The sequence below is a fragment of the Notolabrus celidotus genome, chromosome 13, assembly GCF_009762535.1.
Source record: "Notolabrus celidotus isolate fNotCel1 chromosome 13, fNotCel1.pri, whole genome shotgun sequence".
In the NCBI taxonomy this organism is placed as follows: Eukaryota; Metazoa; Chordata; class Actinopteri; order Labriformes; family Labridae; genus Notolabrus; species Notolabrus celidotus.
Genome location: NC_048284.1, coordinates 21469941 through 21491108, shown reverse-complemented (window position 1 = coordinate 21491108; position 21168 = coordinate 21469941). Strand labels below are relative to the sequence as shown.

At 40.2% G+C, this 21168-nt stretch overlaps 1 protein-coding gene across 7 annotated transcripts in view; it reads left to right on the top strand.

The window, feature by feature from the left end:
- ppp2r5cb (protein phosphatase 2, regulatory subunit B', gamma b) overlaps window positions 1-5848 on the top strand; it is a 36200-nt gene extending 30352 nt beyond the window's left edge. For 4 of the 7 annotated variants that reach the window (XM_034699227.1, XM_034699226.1, XM_034699228.1 and 1 more), the window contains 6 exons: window positions 68-238; window positions 893-1020; window positions 1126-1227; window positions 1789-1861; window positions 2153-2269; window positions 2707-5848. In XM_034699227.1, coding sequence (XP_034555118.1) covers window positions 68-238; window positions 893-1020; window positions 1126-1227; window positions 1789-1861; window positions 2153-2269; window positions 2707-2841 — 726 coding nt within the window. In that variant the 3' untranslated portion in view covers window positions 2842-5848. The remainder of the gene's footprint in view (window positions 1-67; window positions 239-892; window positions 1021-1125; window positions 1228-1788; window positions 1862-2152; window positions 2270-2706) is intronic. The other 3 variants (XM_034699230.1, XM_034699229.1, XM_034699232.1) reach the window with 1 other exon arrangement.
- Window positions 5849-21168: the final 15320 nt, after the last annotated feature.

The following is a 21168-nucleotide window of genomic DNA, read 5'->3' as shown; positions in this document are numbered from 1 at the left end:
AATCAGCTGCTCATGCCCGCTCCTTCTACCTCTTTTTTTAAATAACCCTGTTGCCCTCTTTGTGCAGACGGTGATGGCTTTGTTAAAGTATTGGCCAAAGACTCACAGTCCAAAGGAGGTCATGTTCCTCAATGAACTGGAGGAGATCCTGGATGTCATTGAGCCATCAGAGTTTGTCAAAGTGATGGAGCCCCTCTTCAGACAGCTGGCCAAGTGTGTGTCCAGCCCACATTTTCAGGTTAGTTGTAACTCCCTCCAGTCAAGACACGGACAGAAGGCGTTCTTTTTCTTTTACGGGCATTTATTTTCCATGCCTTTGAGCATGCCGTGAGAACTGTGATAAAAAAATCATATCAGCTTGATAAAGCTTGAACACAAATAAACACATAACGCACTACTTGTCAAATCAAATCAATATACATATAAACTGTATGCTGTTTAACTTGTAATCACATCAAAGAAAATAATTCGGCCATTCAAACAAACTTTAACACATACCTCATTGGCCCCATGAACTGAGAGGGAGTAAAAAATGAATTTATGGCTTCCCAGGTCTTTCAATTGTGCAGCAGATTCCTCCTCTCTGCCATTAACCTTGCTGCATGGCAAGCATGAGGTGCATCTCGCTAAGACCCGCCCCCTTTCTCATGTTCTGGAAGCTTCCATCTGCTATGGATTATTTCACTTTAACAAATTCTTTATAACTTACATACTAAACAGCTAAATATTTGAACCTTAAATGTAGTTTTTAACTTAAATTATCATGTGAATTGAAATGAATTAAATTAATAAACTTAAATGACTGGCAGCTACATTTGTAGTTCATCCTATTGCACATATATTGTGGTTCAGCACATTTAGTATGTATGTAACCCTGTTAATGTGTCTTTAGGTGGCAGAGCGAGCTCTGTACTACTGGAACAACGAGTACATCATGAGCCTGATCAGTGACAATGCCGCTAAGATCCTGCCCATCATGTTCCCCGCCCTTTACCGCAACTCCAAGACCCACTGGAACAAGTGAGTCCCAACACAGACACACAGACTCTCCTGTCTCTGTGTTATCTGTCAGGTAATATTGTAGTAGGATACAAACTACATAAATCAAGTGATCTGTGTGTGCAGGACGATCCATGGGTTGATCTACAACGCTCTGAAACTCTTCATGGAGATGAACCAGAAGCTGTTTGATGACTGCACCCAGCAGTTCAGGGCTGAGAAGAGCAAGTAGGTCACTTAGCTACAGCTCTCCTGGTCTTATGACACAGTTCCAAACATCACTGGAAAATACAAAACTTTACTAGAAATGGAAAACACAAATAAGGCTAGCCATACACTGGACGACTTTCACATCTCAACCCATTTTAGAGCTGTGGGACACCACACTCATTAGGACAGTTCCGACCAAACATCCAGTTAGTGACACTTTCCAGTCTGCTCGTCTCATTGGTTATTGCAGGAATTCAATCTGAGGTAGTAAGAATATAAAAGGTGTTTGAAATTTACAATCCTAGGTCTGGAGGTTCTGACTTGGTCGAGGAACAGTAAAATAGTCGTAATGACACCACACACTTGAGGATTATTTGAACACATGATATGTTAGGACAAGCCTAGAATCAGGCCTTGCCTCCCATCATTTGAGGTAGCAAATAAGGCCCTGAATTTGGCCTAAAATCATCTAGTGTGTGACTAAGCCCAAGCAAGAATAATTTTGAGCTGCAAACTCTGTATTGTTTTTCCTTTTAATGCAGCCTCTAATGGTTCTCTTTGTGTTGATTGCTGTCTCAGAGAGAAAGCCAAATGGAGAGAGAGAGAAGAAGCGTGGCTGAAGATTGAGAATCTTGCAAAGTCAAACCCACAGGTGAGCAAAGACATAGTAACGAATATGTAGCATATAATACATATGTAAGGGGGTAATCGTGTAGTCCAAGATTGCCTCAGTGCAGTTTTTATTTCTGTAATAATAATTAACACCCAGTATAGTGTCAGCGCTTCCATGAGAACACAAAAGTTTGCAATCCAATGAGCTGTTAAGGTCGTTCTTTGGTGGAACTGATTTTAAAACGTCAAGTTTGACAGAGATTAAGCTCTCAAGCAGAAATTATTTTAAAAAATACATTAGTGACCTTCCTCTTTTCCTCGACCTGCACAGTTTATGATGTACATTGACTATGTGGGCTCAGACGGTCCCATAGACATGGAGACAGACGGGCCACTGCTCGAAGACGTCGACCTGCTCAAGAGAGCCATGGAGGAGGAAGCCACACAGGTCAGGAATGACTTATCAGAGTAGTGTTGATGTGCAAGGCAGGGAGAAAGTAGACTCAACATAAAGCCGGGCTTCATTGTTTGAACCTGGTCAGAAGCTGATTCTGATCTGAACATCAAAAATAGACTTTACAGGTTTATTTTCACTGACGACATCAGCTGAGTTGGAACAGCTCAAATGTAATCTGTGAAGCGTAGCTGAAACTTTATACATGTGATTAAAGAAAGCATGAAATCAGTCACAGCTCGTAAACATTCTAGACCATTTAAGTCCATGATGCACAGCAGGAGGAATCACCCGCACGCTGCCTCACTCTCTTATAAGACAAGGAGTTTGATTTAAGTTTTTCCCATAGTCCACGAAAGAAATTATCTATGTCTCTCATCCTCGCACCATGCTTATTGCGCTACCTTTGCACCATCTCTCCACATGTCCAGATCCAAAAAGATCAGAGAAGGGAGCGCCCACTGATGCGGAGGAAATCAGAACTGCCGAGGGACATCTGCACTGTCACAGCGTTGGAGTTGCACATGAGGGCCGAGGAGATGTTGACGACGCAAGACGGCCACTAAGAAGACCACCCAAGACCCACCATAAAAACCAGCAGCATCCACAGAGGAACCACAGGCCCACAGGGGCCAGCACAACAACACAACTCTGGTATCTCAGTCCAGTCCAGCACAAACACAGAACAGTCTCAGCTCCACATGACACAGATCAAATCTACAGTCGCACGTCAAAGCCTGGTTGGGCTTCATTGGGACAAAATAAATGGTGCTGAGACGGTCCTGCGAGACCACGACACGCACCGCGCCCTGAACTTCAACCAAGATACTGTAGTGTCGTCATCTCTCTTTCCCCTCCTCGTTTCTCTTATTTCCTATCCTCTCAACTTGTTGTGTTTTTCGGGGTGCTGTGCTGCCCCCTTCTGGTCATTTCTCTCAGGTGTTTTGTTCTTTTTGTGAGTGTGTGTGTGTGTATGTGTGTGTGTTTACGTGTGTGTGAGCTGTCTTCTCTTCTTGCCTATAGATGTCAGGTGCTTGTATGAATAATATGAGCCCCTTACTGTACCCTCCATAGAGGACATCTAATTTGTAAAAAAGAAAAAAGTATCAGTTTATGAGAGTTGTTTCGGTATCCTACATATTTGGTATTTTTCTCATGATATTGAAACAGGACACCTGTTACTATATTTTCCTTCTTCTTTGTGAAAACACACTCCATATCCTTCGAACGGTTCTGTTTCAAAGTTACCTTATCTGCAGTTAATGTCGCATTAGCTGTGAAAATGTGTTGATGGTTCTGTAAATCAGACTAGGATCATCAAGATTAAAAGTGTTCATCAGGCAGTGCTGGCAGATCTTCGTTAGGCTTAGTTTAGTGCCAACTTCTCTCATTAATTTAGTCCCTCTCTAGAAAAAACGCTCCTTTAATTTGTAGACAATACGTTCAGACAGTTTGCAGGATGTGCCAGCAGCTTGATCAATGGTTATATCACGAGTTTAGGTTCATTTGATTGGACATTTGGATGAGCCCAGCCTGTTACATGAGCCAGGATTGTGGGATTTATTTTTGGTTGCCTGGTCACATCCAGCCATGGTAGGCGGTGTGTTAAACATAGTAATTAGCATTCAGTACAAGTCGCTGTCATTCATGTGAGGCTTATGAGAGGTCAGAGAGATGTAGTTGCTTGTCTTGGATTCCCACAGTGTCACAGTGTGTTGAGAGAAGTGAAAACATGAGGGGGGAGAGCAGAAACTGTGCTGATGGTGTTTGCTTTTTCCTACTCTTTTCAAGCAAGACCCTTTTATTTATAAAACACTTGTTCGAGATTAGACTGCTTCTTACGTGAGGTGTGTTTGGTTTGAAGAGGTCAAACATGAGCCTTTCTTTTCACAGTGCCTTTTATAGTCTAAGGGGGACATTGCTCAACAGAGAATCGAGTAGCAGCATGAGCTCAAATACCACGTCATTGTAAAAAATAAATAAAAAAAACGTTACATTGGTTTCCAAAAATGCGTCTTCTTGAGGCTAGGATTTTGTAGTGAGAAGCAGAGTGGTCGCCCCAAACCACTTCAGCAATGAAGCACTTCCTGATTAAACTTGAAAGAAAATAGAAACACAACTGAAAAAACAAACTAGTTAAAAGAAATGAAATCCGTGATGCTGTCTGTCGTGGTGTGAGGGGTCACCTCCTTTGGGTGCCTGTTGATAAGAGCTAGCCTCCATAGGAGAGGACATCACCTCCCATCGTGACTTTTCCGTTGTGCGCCCCAACTGTCTCATTCCACTTAATATTTGTGACATTGTTTGACCCCCTCTGCCCAGACCTGCACTCTGGCTCTAAGCCCCCGTTGTTTGGTGAAAGCCTACTTCCCCTGTAGGGCTCATTATTTGGACATCTGTTTGACCTGCCTCTGGATGTTTGCGAGTTCTTTTTGTTGTGGTTTTATTCTTCCTTTGCCTGCAGAACCTCTCGTCAGTGTTTCAACTGAATGTGCAAAATGTAAATAATACTGCTGTCACATTGTTTCGTTTTCACCATGTTTGTCTTGAAGAACAACATTCACTGAAGGATTTTACATACACCTCATCCCCTTTTGATGAAAAGGAAGTAAATAGAGTCTTTATCTTCTGACGGTTGGTTGTCACACAGGAGGGTCCCGTTGGTGACTGTTGTTCTTCTTGAAATGGCTTTAATATTGGCTTCTTTGGAGCTCTCTTCAGTTCTACGTAAGCTTTGTTTTCTCTGTAAAAAATGAAATGTCTTTGAGTATCAGCTCATACTGAAAGGCTTCATCGAATATTGTACATATAATGTACTTTTATTTTATGTTATAACTATTATTAAATGGTAGATTTCATATTTTGTACAAAATACTCAGTGTACAGAATACAGAGTTATTAGCAACTGCAGACAGTTGGTATGTGGCACAGACTTCTTCAACACGTGATGATTTCCATTTAGAAATATAGAATTTGGATAGTTTTTTATCTATTTGTAATCTGGCATCACCTCCATTTCTTTGTTTTCCATCTCCAGACATGTGTTGAGATTCTACATACATGAGCTTTTTATGTGTGCTTTTATCCAAATCTCCAGTGGTGTACATCTATCTATATACAGCAAATAAAGAGAACATGTGAGTTTTATATTTTCATCCTAAAACATCGTTCTGCGAGTTGTCATTTGTCACATTGAAGCTGTCTTTTCTTCCCTCGCAGCACTCCTGATGAATGTGACATTTCGTTTTAAAGAGGTGTCATGAAGCTGCTCTTGAATGTTATGTCAGGTTAGCATCAGATTCTCTTATCAGAGGTAAAGAGGTGAAGAAGAGGACAGGTGATCATTTGACACTGAAAATGTCTGGCATGTGTTACTGGTAAACGGTGTGTTAGTGTTCTGTCCCTGCAGAAGAATTTAATTTGGGACTTTCAGGACAAACACTGTTTGCTGCTTCAATGACTCATTCTAGTGAAACAGCTGTCACTCTGTTGCTGTGAACAAAGACAATGCAGTCCAGTTCATACATTGTAAAAATGAACAGTGTACCTCAATAAACTTAAAAAAGAAGTTAATTAAATCCTTAAATAAACATGGCTCATCGTATGAATTTAGCATAGAGTTATTTGGAATAAATAATCAAATCTTTTTTTTAAGTTATATTTTGGGGCTTTTTGCCTTTATTCAATAGGACAGCTGAAGAGAGACAGGGAATGTGGGGAGAGAGCCTGGGAAGACATGCAAGAAATGGTCGCGGCCGGGAATCTAACCGGTGACCTCTACAACGAGGACTGTAGCCTCTGTATGTGGGGCGCTTAGACCACTAGGCCACCAGCACCCCAATCTTATTAATCTTGGGTGATACAGGTTTTTGGAACACCTGGCGTTACTACACTTACTCGTTTCTTCTAACTTTAGTACACTGAATTTTTTTAAATTGTTAACCTGCCCATCTCACCTATTGAAATGCATAATAACAACTAATGTCACTTTAAAAGGTGGTCACACTTTCACAACAGAACAAGACATGATACCATTTGGACTTGCACTGTCTGCTCTTTAACTGCAGTTCTTTTGGAGGGAAACCAGCGTTTTATGATTGTTGTTGAAATATTCACTGTTGACTCTACAGAGGACAAAGAAGTACCTCATTGAGTTCACATGAGGTAACTTTCAACTTCTTGTATTGGTAAATGTTAAAGTCAGGCCATTAGGCATTCATCATTAAGCTAAAAGCTGCTACTTTAGCTAACTTTAGCTGGCTCCCTGTTCTGCTTCAGTTGTTAACGAAAAGTCATGTAAATAACTGAAACTTACCATGTTCAAGTTTCATGCTTTTAATTTGCTATTAATGTTCTTTCACCGGAGTTCTACATGCTGATATCACCATGTGTCTTTCCTGTGTCAGTTAGCTTAAGGTAGCTTAATTAGCTACATTTAATCAGAATCAGAAATACTTTATTTAACCGGGGGGGGGAAATTCAGTCATTAAAGTTGCTCCTGTACACAGTAATTAAGCATCAAATCAAATCAAATAATATTAATGGAAGAAGTAATCAATAAGATATAAAAACAAATACAATGAAAATAATGATAATAAAAATATGTACAGCGGACAAAAATATTAGCTATGTAGAAAATAAATGGTTGAAGTCCCAAAAGATCAGGAAGAGGGCCCTCTGGTGGTGTGTTTGGAGTCTGGTAAGCTGATGCTTACCATAGTTAAACTGTGATAGACTTTGTTTTCAGTCATGTCCACAGTTTAATCTGTTTTTGTTGACTAAAAAAACAATATTTGACAAGGATGGTGATGTCAAGCATCACAGACATCAGCAGTACAACACAAGGTCTCATTTAATAACTAGAGTGGATATTTATCTCAGATAGCTGAAATAAAATTCCTCTCGTTCAGAAAGACCATTTTGGATACTGGCAATAAAACTCCTCCAAGGAAAAACTTTTATTTCAGATTTCTACAATCTAATTGTTACTTGTCAAAATTTCAGTTTAGGATATCCCAAAAAAAAAGGTGACAAACATCCATTATTCTACATCCTCAGTTCATTTTAAAATTGTCATTTCAGCTATTCACATTTGGCATTTGATTTTAGATATCTGCAATCAGTTATGACCTGAAGTACTTAAATATACAGTGTGGAGAAATACTTCTAGACACGTCACTGTGCAGGACATGTTGACCAAAACATGTTGATAAAGAGATAACAGGACAAGTGCATGACAAGTGTTGTTACTCTGGGAATTATGTTAATTCTAATTAAATTAAATGCACACATATCAGTCATAGCTCATTAGAAAGGCTTGTATTTAGGGAGAATGTGTTTCAATGTCAGATGAGGCAATTTACAGAAAGTCAAAGATAAATCCCTTTTAATAATCTTGATACATTTTCGTACAAAAATACATCACAATGTAAGATTAAAAACAGGAAGTAGTATGACACAAGGTAACTCAAATATGAACATAATGATATTGAAATAAAAAAAAACATTTGTTCCATTCAAGCTTTAACCAAAACATACGATAAACTTAACAATACTAAAAATACTGAATTAAGTAGTTTCTTTAAAATGTTCTTCAATCATGAAAAACTTCCACCTGAAACCTCTGCGGCCCAAGAGCTTTTAATTTGTATACCCAGTCCTCTGCTGCCCCCTGCTGGACAAAACTGGTAAACATTCAACCCTTTAAAATCTAGATGATTCATCTCTGGACGTTTATTTCAATCACATACATGCTTAGTCTCTGCAGTACTGAATTATAATGTAACCGTTTTTTAACTTGAATGATACTTGAATAAAACTCACTGCTAGTTTAAGGCTATTTCATTTCTTATTACACTTGATTCTTTTTTCATTTGAGAATTTAGTGAACTTTAATGTATATTGTCATGTCATATGTTGTGACATGTCATGATACTATTGTCACAACCTAAAAATTCATAAATATATTTTCATGTATATATATTTAGATGTATTTATTTATGAATACAAATGATGCTATTATTATTATTATTATTATTATTATTATTATTATTATTATTATTATTATTATTATTGTTGTTGTTATAATCATCATCATTATTATTATTATTATTATTATTATTATTATTATTATTAATAATAATAATAATAGTATTAACATTGTTATTAATATTATTATTAATAATAATAATAATGTTATTATGATTATCATTATCATTATCATTATTATTATTATTATTATTATTATTATTATTATTATTATTATTATTATTATCATTATTATTAACTATCAGATCAGCCTTGTTTTTTTTTATCTGAATGATTTTGTTGCTTCTGGTTCATTATGTTGTGTTGCCTGCTTTCTCTAATTTTACCATACCGCAGTAATGAATCAGGACACACTCAAAAGTGAAGTCACACATCGCTGACTCAACTCACGTTGATATCCTCCTTTAATTCATAAGCAGTGATATTTCAAACGGCATCATCTGAAGGACACTTCACGCTTTTCTGTCGGAGATGTTGCTAGGTGCTGCCATCAGCCGTTCACAGTTGCCCTAACACTGGCTCGTCTGAGGTCACTTAAGTTCCTCTATTCATTTGAAGACAACAGTGAGGACTGGCATCCGCCCACCCTCTTGTGTCTAGCACCCCTGCTGGGATCTGCGCTGAACCCAAATGAACTTGCGAGGATTTGGTAAATAAACAGACTTTTATATTTTTGTCTTCCTCTTAAACCACAAATATTGTTGCTGCTGGTGCTGCTGCGACGCAGATGATGACAAAACACATTGCAATTATTGATTTGTCTCCTTGAGAATATGAATGTTTTATTGCTGCATGTTTTAATTTTGTGGATACAATCAGTGCATTCCTCAGATTCCATTTTTTGGGGTCAGACATAAACATCTGTGTTTACTGTAAGAGAACTAAATATTGTAGCATAATAGCCTTTTTGTCTAAATGGCTGCCCTAATGAGGATGCAAATTGTCTCCCCCAAAAAACCCAATTCGCCTCATTATCGACACATTGTACCCCAATTATCTAAGAGGAAATATTCCTCTGGGCTTGATGCGCCAATTCAAAATACGTCAGTGGTTTTTGTGCATGGTTAAAAGACTCTGTGTATCTCTCTCACCGCTCTCAGATGGGGTCACTTGAGTTCACTGTTTTTGCCTGCAGTTGGAGAGCTCCACTGCCTCTCTTGACTTCGGTGTATTGCTTCCTCTTCTTCTTTCCCTCCTTTCTGATCAGGGTGTTCTGACAGCTTTCTTTTACTGTCAATGTTCAAATCTTCCTGAGCAAACCCCCCTGGTCCTTGCAACCCAAACCCCCCCCCCCAAAAAAACAAAACAACATCTTGTCACGACAGGAGATGTCAGAACCTATCGCCATGGAAACAGTGCTCAAAAGTTTGGAGCGTCGACCCCCATTGTGACTACATCCAATCAGATTTTAGAAAAAGCTTTCAGCACAGCGTTACTTAAGTCTGAAGTGCGGTGTGGGTATATCTGTGTGGATCGGATCCTGTGTGTCTGGTTCTTTTTGTGTGTGTGTGTGTTCTGTTCTGGTTGGTGGTTTGTGTGTGTACGTGTGTTTGTGAGGAGTGGGAGCCAGGAAGTGACTCATCACAACACCCCGGGGGTCTGAGATCCGACTCAGCTGTATGGTCTCACATCCACCTCTTCATCCTTTCTCTCATACTGATCCTCTGTAGCGCCCCAAGTTTCCCTGAAAAAAAAGTGTCGAGTCACACCTAGCACCTCAGCTCCACCCCCTGTTCCTGAGGACAGACGGCTGGAGTGCGGCTCAGTCCCACTTTCTTTGATCCCTGACCCTCGGTTTCAAAGTCCTCAGCATCAAAGCCCGGGACTTGGGATCAGACCAAGCAGCGGCCAGATATCCTGCCTTACATGCACGAGAGAGAGAGAAACAGCATAAAGCTGTCTTCCCTTGAGGTTTATCCAAAAGTAACAAGGCTAGAGTCTTTGCAGGTGACACAAGAAGTAGCAGGTGCAGGTAGATTCATGGGGTTATAAAGCAAGCACAAGTAATGTTAATAGTTTCTTATGAATAGGAATAATGAATAACTAAAAATGTAAATTTGATAGTTTTTAAAACATCATTAAAAACAGTGAGGTGAATAAGTTTCTACAAGTGTGGAGTTACGTTAATGGCTGCGTAGTGCATACTATAGTGTATTTATGTGATGTTACTTAATACAGAAAAAATGTGCATACTTGTTTTGTTTAAGCATTGTTAACTCAGCATACAATGTCAAACCATGGAGTGTATAAAAACATAGACGGCAAAACATATCCCCTGTAGTGAAGCCAAAACATCTAGAGCTCCCCCTACTTACTGTCTGCAGTATGAAAGCACTGTATTCATAGGGCACTTTCTATAGTCTCTTGACCAATCAGAGCACTTTTACATTACATACAAGCGGCAACCTCCGGTCTAAAAATATGAGTCCAATGCCAAAGTGCTAAAACCTGCAGTTCATCGAGGATCCGCTTGAGGCTGGCTCTGGAAGTACCGGAAACCACATACACACCAATTCAAAAAAGACGATCTTTACAGCAGAAATAAACATGTTTACAGCCTGGTAAAAAAGACGAGTGTAGTCTGGATAGCTCATTTCTCGATCGGCACACACTGTACGGGGGTGAATTTTTTTCTAACGTAGCAATTTCGAAGAAATTTAGATTACGAGTCTTCCAATGAGAGGCACAGCTGACTTGGTTGACAGGCGGGAACACTGTAGCTGTTGGCTAGGAGGCTCAAAGCCCGCCTCTTTACGTCACGATCGCTCGACAGCAGCAATATGGCGGCCGCCGTCAATTGGACTCAAAACAGTGCTTCAGAAACAGATGGGTGATGTCACGGATCCTACGTCCATATTTTATACAGTCTATGATTACATATCACATTTATACACTTATGGCAGAGACTGCTATGTAAAGTGCCCATCAGTATTAACTATTTCCATTCACACACCGGCAGCAATTTAGGGTGAGGTACAGAACATTTTTCTATGTGGACACAGCAGGATCTCCTCTGATTGAGAGATGACCAACTCTACCACTGAGCCACAGCCAACCCTAATAGATCCTAAAGCCCACTTTCTCCATTTTAACAGATGGGACATGGGTCAAACTAGAAAATCAAAACTCCCATAAAATATATATTTCTCAACCATGTTTTTTTCACGACAGTCATGCAGAAATATCAACAAGCATTCCTTTTTCTAAGAAGTTAATGTTAAATCGTTTGATGCTAAAACAAAGAGATGTGACGTCATGACTGGCAGCTCTGTTGACAGCATTCTTAACTGGATTAGCAGAGTAGAGGATAAATATATCACCAGTGTAATGTTTCAGTACCCATTGTGATAGTATTGTGGCTGGTAACGAACATGAAGAGATAGAGTATTGTAGTAGTATTGGATAATGCTCCAAAACATTTTGTGTATTATTGCCTCATTCAATCATTTTATAAAATATATAACAACTGTTTGTTACACTTGAAAACAATTCAAATTCCTAGTATCTTCATATGTGTTCATTGAGAAGAATTCTGAGTGCTCCCTTTATGGGATAGAGCTAATTCATTTCATTGACTTTAAAGAAGACCAATGGAATACAATCAGAATAGTTGTTGCTTTACTTTTCTGTATGTCAGCTTACTTAACACTTAAGTATTATTTCTTTATTAAGGATTTTAAGCCTTTGAAAAATAAAAGTTGAGAAGGACAGAACCCAGATTGTGGGTTAGGCTTACAACAAACAGATTTCTAGAACACAGGATAAGATGTTATTATCTTTTTTGCAAGGACTTCCAATGGCGTGTTCTTGCTGTCAGTAAATTCATTAATGATGTGAATAATGATGGAAGGATAACACAAGTGTTTCAGTTGTAACCCTCCACCCTTTAACCTCAACAATTTGTTGATGAGTTCAGTTAACCACCAGAGGGCTCAGCAGTAAATCTGGGCTACCCAGAAACACTCCCTCTTTGTCCTCCTGGCCTACTACTCCTGGGCCCAGCAGGGTTCTTGCCTCTTCATCTAAAGCCAGCGGCTGCTTTGGTCTGTCTGCTGTCTCTGACACAGCTTGGGTGGCTGGGTGCAGGCTCTGGCCTCTGATGACCAGGTCCCAGAGCAATCTGCCAAGAGAAGCCAGGGAATCTCTGCACCCTATCTCCACAGGGTGGACTTCAGTGTTTCAACTAATGTGTTTCGCTCAAGCGTCAACCTTGGTTACTGAAAAGTAAAGCAACTGGGGCAATGCGAAGATACAGTTCTTAGGGTGTCCACTTGAGTATTAGGCCCCACGTTAAAAAGTCCATTTGCCCAAACCTGCTTACAGCCTAGCACAAAAAAATGTCTCTATTCCTAATGATGATTTGTTCACTTTATTTGTTTTGATTATGTTGAGGCTAAGAGTTCTGCATAATAAAGCATTGAAAGGGGTGTAGCTGATTTGACAGGCTGGTGTGTTGTAGCTGTTGGCCCGGAGTTTAATGGCCCTCCCCGACTCCTTCTCTACACTGGTTCCCAAGTTGACCATCAGCAATTCCAACATGGCGACAACCATTGCTTGGTTTCGCATCACCTCATCAATGGGTGACATCACTGAGACCTGGTCTATCTCTAGATGTGTGGAGCTGTTCTTAGTTACCGCAACAGGAATGGCAGCTAGATGCTGCTGGTGGCAACTTGTGTAATCCAGGATGAAGGAAGGACCTTCTGGACTTAGTTGTGAAACCACATTTTACAAACTTTAGAGCGGATTTTAAGCCTTGTGAGAATTTGTTCAAGGTTTGCTAGCACGGAGCAAAGCCCTCATCTGTGATGGAGATAAGCTGTGGTTACATGATGCATAATGGAAAACCCCCTTGTCTTCTTTCCATGGCTAACACATCCTCATATCTAATCTTCCTTTTTTCACCCTTCCCCATCTCTTCCTCTGACCCTGTTTGCCAAGGATGACCGCTTTGGCCCACCTTGTAGCATCCTCCTGACAGTGCACTTCCTCCAACCCCATCTGTCTTTGTTCTTGTTCTGTGGCCTTATTCCAAGCTAGACAGCTGGTTGTTTGCCCAACACCTCCTTTTTCTTGCTCCACATGTCCCACAATGTATGTATGTCTGAGAGCTTCTGTTGCCTTGTCCACTGCGTTGGCTGGTCTCCATTTGCGCCCAGCTGCCAAGGTTGGCACGTTCTCTCTCACCACTGAGACATTGTGCTCATTTGGTGTCATCTGGAGTCCTGCTTATGCACATTTGATGTCCTCTGTGAGACTGAAAAGAGACAGCTTGAAAGCATCTCCTACATAGAGGTCTACTGAGGTAAGGCACTGTGGAACATTGAGATGTAGCCTGCTCTTTCCATTTTCTTCACTGTCGAGATCAGGATCTCATAGACTGTTCAACACAACAAGCCCAAACTGCAGACACCAGGTCTTTATTCTTCCAGACAGCTTGGTCTTATTGATGGTCTGTAGGACACCGCTGGTGGCAGGGACATGTCCAGACTCTATTGACTTGGGTTACTCAAATGGGGCTTTGTCATAGGCGAGGGTGGCAAAGGTATGTGTCTGTGCACACACAATTCAATAGCATTTCAACTTTCTATTGTCACTATCTACCTTAACCACTTTTATTTCTGTATTATACAGTTGTTACTGTCCTGCATGTCATTTTTTAATTTTAAAAAGAAACACGACAGAGTGGGAACACTGTCGTCTCAGCTTAATGCCTTCAGGTACCAATGGAAAGTCCAAAGTCATCATTTCAGGCTGTACTAAAGAGGATGTGTCCCACTGAAATGCAAAGGGAAGCTTGTTGAAACACAGCCTGTTAGATTAGATTAAACCATGCCTTTCACAGTTCAATGGGGGCAGTGCCACCCCTGGACACTCCTCTGAACACATCCCTGGCTAGTGGCCTGCTGCTTTTTTTGCATCTGTTTGTTCTTTAGTTTTTACCCAGCCTATTTACTAATCAGACGGCTGTGTGGTTGGTCAGAAGTCTTTAACCTTGACAAAGGTGAATCACTTTGTATAGCTGGGACACCAGGGACAACCTCAGAACAAATGTTGCACTTGCCAAATCAATGCACGGAAAAAATCACCAGGATGAGAATTTGCTATTTATCCAAAACCAAATTACACAGAAAATAAATGCAATTTGCTGCACGCTCAAGAGACCTAATGACACTGACACAGCAGTATCTTAGTAACCATGGTAAGGGAGAGTGACTTGTGTCTTTTTCACATTGAGATTCTGCCATGCCGCTTTAACAAAGCTCTGCTGTTGTTGGAACAGCTTTGCCCCACCATTACGCCCCCAGTACAATTTACATTGTTGGAGCAGCATAACAGGTGTAGCATTCCTGTCTTGAACAGACAATGTAAAAAGGCCTTTAGATTAGATGATCTGTTATTTGCCTGACTCTTGACAGTCTCTCTTCGAGGGCAACCTTTGGCACTGTCATTCCTCATTTTTTCCCTTGTGTCCTACTCTATTCAATGTAGAGCTGCCTTAAAAGTTAGACCCGACCAGAGCCCGACAGAATTCTGCCCGAACCCGTCCAAACTCGAATGACCTAGATTTTTTATTCATTACTGATCTGGCTAATTTTGCAAGTTTTGTGTAGGATGGTCTGTTGATCTTCCACCAGCCAAGAACATTTTCCATCTTCATCTTCCATGACAGTCGTTTTAATGTAGCGAGAAACCTCGTCGTCTTCCCAGTCAGCTCTCTGTACATTTTCCCACTCCTCAAAAGTTGCTCTTTTTGCCGGAGGATGAGCGCTCGTCTCTGGAGAGCTCTGGGTCTCGAGTCTCCACATCTCGTCGTGAACCTGCAGCACCGTGCATAGCTTGCAGAAGAGTGCGGGCATGAGCATGTACGGCCTCCCGGTCTGAGTGTGACAACATTCTCAGCTGGTTAAATTTTGGTCAGAGGAATGATGTGGTCTTATAGAGGTCCTGTATTATCACTTTACGCGCGAGCCAGTGCTCGTGCCGTTGACACACGACTGCTTGCTGAGGGGAGTCCAGATTTACCTGACCGCTCATTTACCGCCCTTGAATAATAGGGTGTGCATTTAATCAACAAAAAGATACACATTGTCATTGTTGCTAGTTGCACCAGATTACTTGTTGGTTTAACGCATTAGTTATATTTTTATTAATGCAGGTCTGAAATGCCAGTCATATGTGGTTTCTAATCTGCAATGTAACCACTGACCACTAGCTGGTACTGTAGCTTTGCTCAATGGCGACTTCCAAAATGCTACAATTGTCTACTACCTAGAAATAAACAGATAGTATCTTGTGACATGGCGTGGGTTGGCAGTATTTGATCTAGAAAATAGAGATAAAGTTGAACTTAGGCTGTCAAACGGGCATATAGACACTTGACCAGAGCTAAGTGTAAACAGCACAGGTACGTGAACGTTAACTTGCAAGGAGGACTGAAGGCTGGCAAAGTGTGGCTATTTTTGTGCCCCCTCCTGGGCGCCGCCATTGTGCAGCCAGAGCCTGTGAAGCCACTGTAATAAGCTCCGCCCTACAGCGTAACGTCACAAGACACTGTGTGTCCTTTGAAGATTCACTCCACGGCGGCTGTGAATCAAAGGAAACCTGGAAGTTAAACTCCGTTTTATAAACTCTAATAACTAACGAAAAAGAAACTTTTCAGAAAAAAGAGGCCTTGAACACAAAACAGTCAGATACTAACTACATATCACCACAGCATACGGATGTGAGAAACATTCGTACGACGTGTATTTATTTTTTAAAGTTTGACAGATTTTTTGAAAGCTTCACCACCAGGGTCGCAGCCGGCTCGCTTGGTATTTACCTTTCAGATTAATCTGTTATTGGAAGAAAATTAGTCCTTTGGAACATCCTTACTGCATATAGTGGCAATACAATCCCAAGAATATTCTCAAAGTTTAACTTGAATAAGATGGTATATATAGAAGGTCTGTACAGGCAGGTAGGCAATCAGGGAGACCATTCACAGTTAACAGGTTACAGCTTTTTGGTGCCAAAAAAACTGAAGAAAAACATGAGGCAGTATTGACAACCCAGCAAGGGAACAAGGGAAATGGTCCAGATTGAATGAGGCTGATGAGGGAAGAGGAGACATGATTGAAGTGGGTTGGATAAGATCAGGCTACTGCAAGGACAAGTACAAGAGGACTCAGGTGTAAAGGTGGGAAAAAGAGGGGAAGTCTGAGGACCTCTGGTGGTGAAGTGAAGAATGGCAGGAAGAGCAGGAACAGGGTCCATGCCTTGTGAGAAGTGAGCAGGAACTGAAAACTGAGAGAATGCAATTCAATGCAGAGGATGTGTAGCACATTAACATTTTGAGATCATTTTTCAAAAGTGAGGAAGGTTCTGATGTTCTTCGACTGTGCCCCTTAAATTCTGAACATGCAGCATGTTCTGGTAGCATGAGCATGAATAACATTGCAATTTTTTCTTTTCAAAGAGGGGACAGTGTGACACCCTGCAATAGGATTTATTTTATTTATTTTTTTATACTTTATTGTGTCAATGTTATATATACATGATATACATTTCTTACAAGTTCAAACCTTTTTGACACAACACTATTTTTGTTTTGTTTTTTTGACATTGTGACCCTCCACCCATAGAAAATTGGAAAGTAAATTATATAGAAATATAAAATAATATATTAATAATATAATAAGATAATAATAATAATCATAGAAAATAATAATAAAAAAATAGAAAAGAAGGTTATATAAAGATAATCAAAACTCAAATTTGAAAATGCATAAATTCATATATAAATAACCCAAAAGAATAAAATAAATATACATATATATACATATATACACACATACATACATAGACATACACATACACACATACATATGCATATATATACATATATGTACATATGTACATACACACATATACATACATACATACATACATACATACATACATACATACATACATACATACATACATACATACATACATACATACATACATACATACATACATACATACATACATACAAGGGGCATAAGCTTCAACATTTTCTTTTTTACAGGCACATAACTTTATATTCATTGATATCCTGTCCTTGCTTTGAAAGGTACCCATCTTTTTTCAAACAGCTTTTCATTTTTATTTATTCTATAGGTTACTTTTTCCCTTGAGTAAAAGTTCTCTACTGTTCCTAACCACTTGAATGCACTTGGAGATTCCTTTTTTTTTTTTTCCAGTTTCTTGTGATTTGCTTGAGTGCTGTTATTCTCAATACACAGATAGGATAGATACACTGCAATAGGATTTAAGTTGAGAAATGGCAATGTCTTGCCTTACACACCAAATGATTTTCTTTGGCTTCTGTATTCACAGTGGAGTTAAACGTGATAATGATTCACATTCAAGGTATTAACCTCAAGGGTATCCTGTTGATGCTGTTAGATAAAAGCACTCTCAGATAATAGAAGCTGAGGTTTGATTTTGAGTAATTGTATGAAAATCTAACCTTGAATACAGTTTAAGGCCGAAAAGTAATTAATCTAATAAATGTATCTGTTATTATGACCTGTTTCAATAAAACACCGATTTCAGAAATGGTACATAAAAAGGATCCACCCTTGATTTTGATAAGTCAGCTCAGGTCTTACCAGGCGACTGCTCTGGTTCCAGAGTTATTACCCAACCCCTAATGGTACTGCACATTGAAATATGACCAAAAGCTGCAGGGTGTTGACATTGTAAGTTCATTCTCCTCAAAAACATGTATTCGTGTGTTTGCTTCACATGTGTACACCTGCTCTTGTATCTTCCCTTGTGAGATAAAGTTGTGGTAACCTCTCCGGCAGTAATCCTGCCGCCTGTCACTCTGACCACGGGGGACACTCTTCTGCTGTGACTGTCTGGAACATGCACACACATACACCCACATATAAAACCTTTATTATCTTCCAGTATCTGGGGCACTTGGGGACAACCCCATTGTCTGAAGCCATGCAGACACACACGTAAGCCATAGTCTGTACAAGGGACACAGGTAGCTTTTTGACTATATGTGGGGCAGATGAACCAGAACTGTGCAGACACAGCGGCCTCACCTGACCGTCTGGAGCCTTGCTGTTCTCAGCACACAAGGTCAGACCACACATGAGAGACATGAGGGGCAAAAAACACTGAAAGCACAGCACTGGCCTGTGTTAGAAATAAGACAGGGAAGAGAGGAGAAGTGGAGAGAGAACAGACGGGCAGAGAGAGAGAGAGAGAGAGAGAGAGAGAGAGAGAGAGAGAGAGAGAGAGAGAGAGAGAGAGAGAGAGTGAGAGAGAGAGACATGCCGAGGTCTTTCACACTCTTTTGCTCTTTTTCCACTTGGCTGAGCAATGGACAGAATGTGCAAAAAGTGATGGAGGCAACCTTTCGCAGAGGGGGATGTTCAGATGAAAGGCTTTATCTAAACAGCACGGGTGAATGATTTTTCTCAGCATGTGCCTGGATGCATTGATGTGCTGTTTGTGTTTTGCACTGGCTGTGTAGGTAACAAGAGTTATGCTCAGCAGGTATATTGGTATATGAAGAGAATGTGGTACATGAATAGCACTGATTTGGACCCCTTATATTTACACTCTGACAACTTTTGAGCAAACAAACACACAACTTCAAGCCCTTTTCTTGGGTTTGTTATGAACCTGAGCTGACATACATTATTGCTGAATTTCTGAATATAAAATGCTGTCCTTTCAGTTTCTTTTAGATTACTGTGATTGAAAACACATCATAAATAAGAACAAGCTTGCAAAATGTAGTACAAGCAATCATCATAATTATACTGAGTATGTTCTGCAATGATTTATAATCAGTTCTATCCACCAACATCACGTCATCACATTGGTGATCTTTCAAATAGATGCACTCCATTGATAGTAAAGAAATCTTCTGCTGTATCTAATTGAAATGTTCGCCTGATCTCTGGTAGCCAAGTAGGGTCAATCTGATTTAAGGCAGATGCGTCTCCAGGGTACAAAGAGAAAAACATCTAGCTTGATGGATTCTGTTGTAGTTGGTAGAAGGATAATCTGTCCTGTGTCTAGGACGAAGGATATGGATTACACACAGTTGCTGCTTGGAGAGATAAGAAGAGATAAGATAATTCATAGGTCATGAGCGTTCGCTCTCCCCTGTCTGCACGTGTTGCGTAGACTCAGAAGACCACTTATGAAAACATGTTGCCTTAGGTCACCTCAGAAATCTCGTGAGAGGAGATGTAGAGTATGTGAAGCCGTGGACGATGGTCCCTGCAGTGAGAGCTGCAAGAATTCAAGGACATCCTCAGGCAATCGTGCCCTGAACTGACACATGATCTTGTTTGTAAGGAGCATCTGAGGTCCGGAGAGTGTCCAATTTAATGTTGGAAAATATGTAGAACAAATCCCTTTATTGTTAACTAACCATGAACCAACTCAGTCCAACAGAGACCAGAAGGTTCATTCATTGAATTGATTTTCACAACACCTATCACAGCATGGTTAACTCATGACATCTACATGAAGAGTGGATCTAAACTGTACTCTGTGTAATATTATTTACATAATCCCAACATTATCCCATTGATGAGCTAGCACATATTAACAATGAAATGCTTCTTCCATTTCATGCCAACATGTATCTGTCAGTCTGTCATGGTAGCCCCTCAATGACACATCTCATAGGGAGGAATGTTAATGCCAGAGCTGAACAAACTTTTACTGTTTATGTTTGTGACTTTTGCATGTGCAGAGCATTCGGTGCTCCTAATGGTCAATGTTGCTTACGTGATGGGATACATTGTAGAGGACAGAAAGAAAAATCGAACATTTTGACTTTTTTTAGGGAGTTGATAAGGTGTCCTAGACTAGGCCTGTGTTATGCATATTACACACTACAAAAGATACATTTTGGGAGCCAACTGGTCCTGACGCCTGCTGGATCGAGCTGTAAATGTCCTTAAAATCTGTAGTCTGTCCTTGGCATAAGCCTATAGTAGCATAACTATGGGCTGATCCAAGCCTAAGCCTGCCCTGACTATACACTATCAAAAAAACATTTTAAAGCTGACTTTAAAAAGTATAGAACATCTGCTTTCTAGACCAGAGAAGAGAGACCAGATGATTAAAGACTCTACCTCCCATACCATTCTTGAAGACTTAGGAATGACAAAGCCTGTGCTCTTGAAGTGTAATGTTCTAGAAGGCTAATAGAGCACTATGAGCTCTTAAAGATACATAGTCCCTGACCATTAATAGCTTTGTCATCCCCTTAAATTATATTCTAGATGTTGTGGGGAGGCATGGCAGAGGTCTAATATGAGACAAATATGCTACTTTTTCCTAGTAAGGCCAGAGCTGCATGAGGACCCTACTTAAATGCAAGTAATTATTATTCTTTCTTTCTTCTATGTATTCACTCAATTTATTGCAAATTATGCTTCTTTACAGAGCTTTGGGGTCAATACAACATTAAACATAAAGATGGCAAATGTCAACACTTTTCACATTGTTGCCATAATTACTTCCCCTCATTGTTTAAGTTACTTTGTTGCAATCGGCGACTTGCTGATGCTGCCTGGATTACAGGGCAGGATCTTGCTCCACTTTTCACCATCGGAGACAGTGGGGGTCCAGTGGCGCCTCAGACTACTCTTACTTCTATGCTCGCAAACTGTCACTATTTCCTGTATCTCAAGACCAGCCAGAATTTTTGCCACATTGTCAACAGGCAGAGGTAAAATGAGCCTGACTCATTTATGTGGATTGATTTAGTCCTTTGTGTGTGATCAGGTTGTCCCTAGTGTTGCTTTTGCTATTAAGCACCAGTCGTTGTT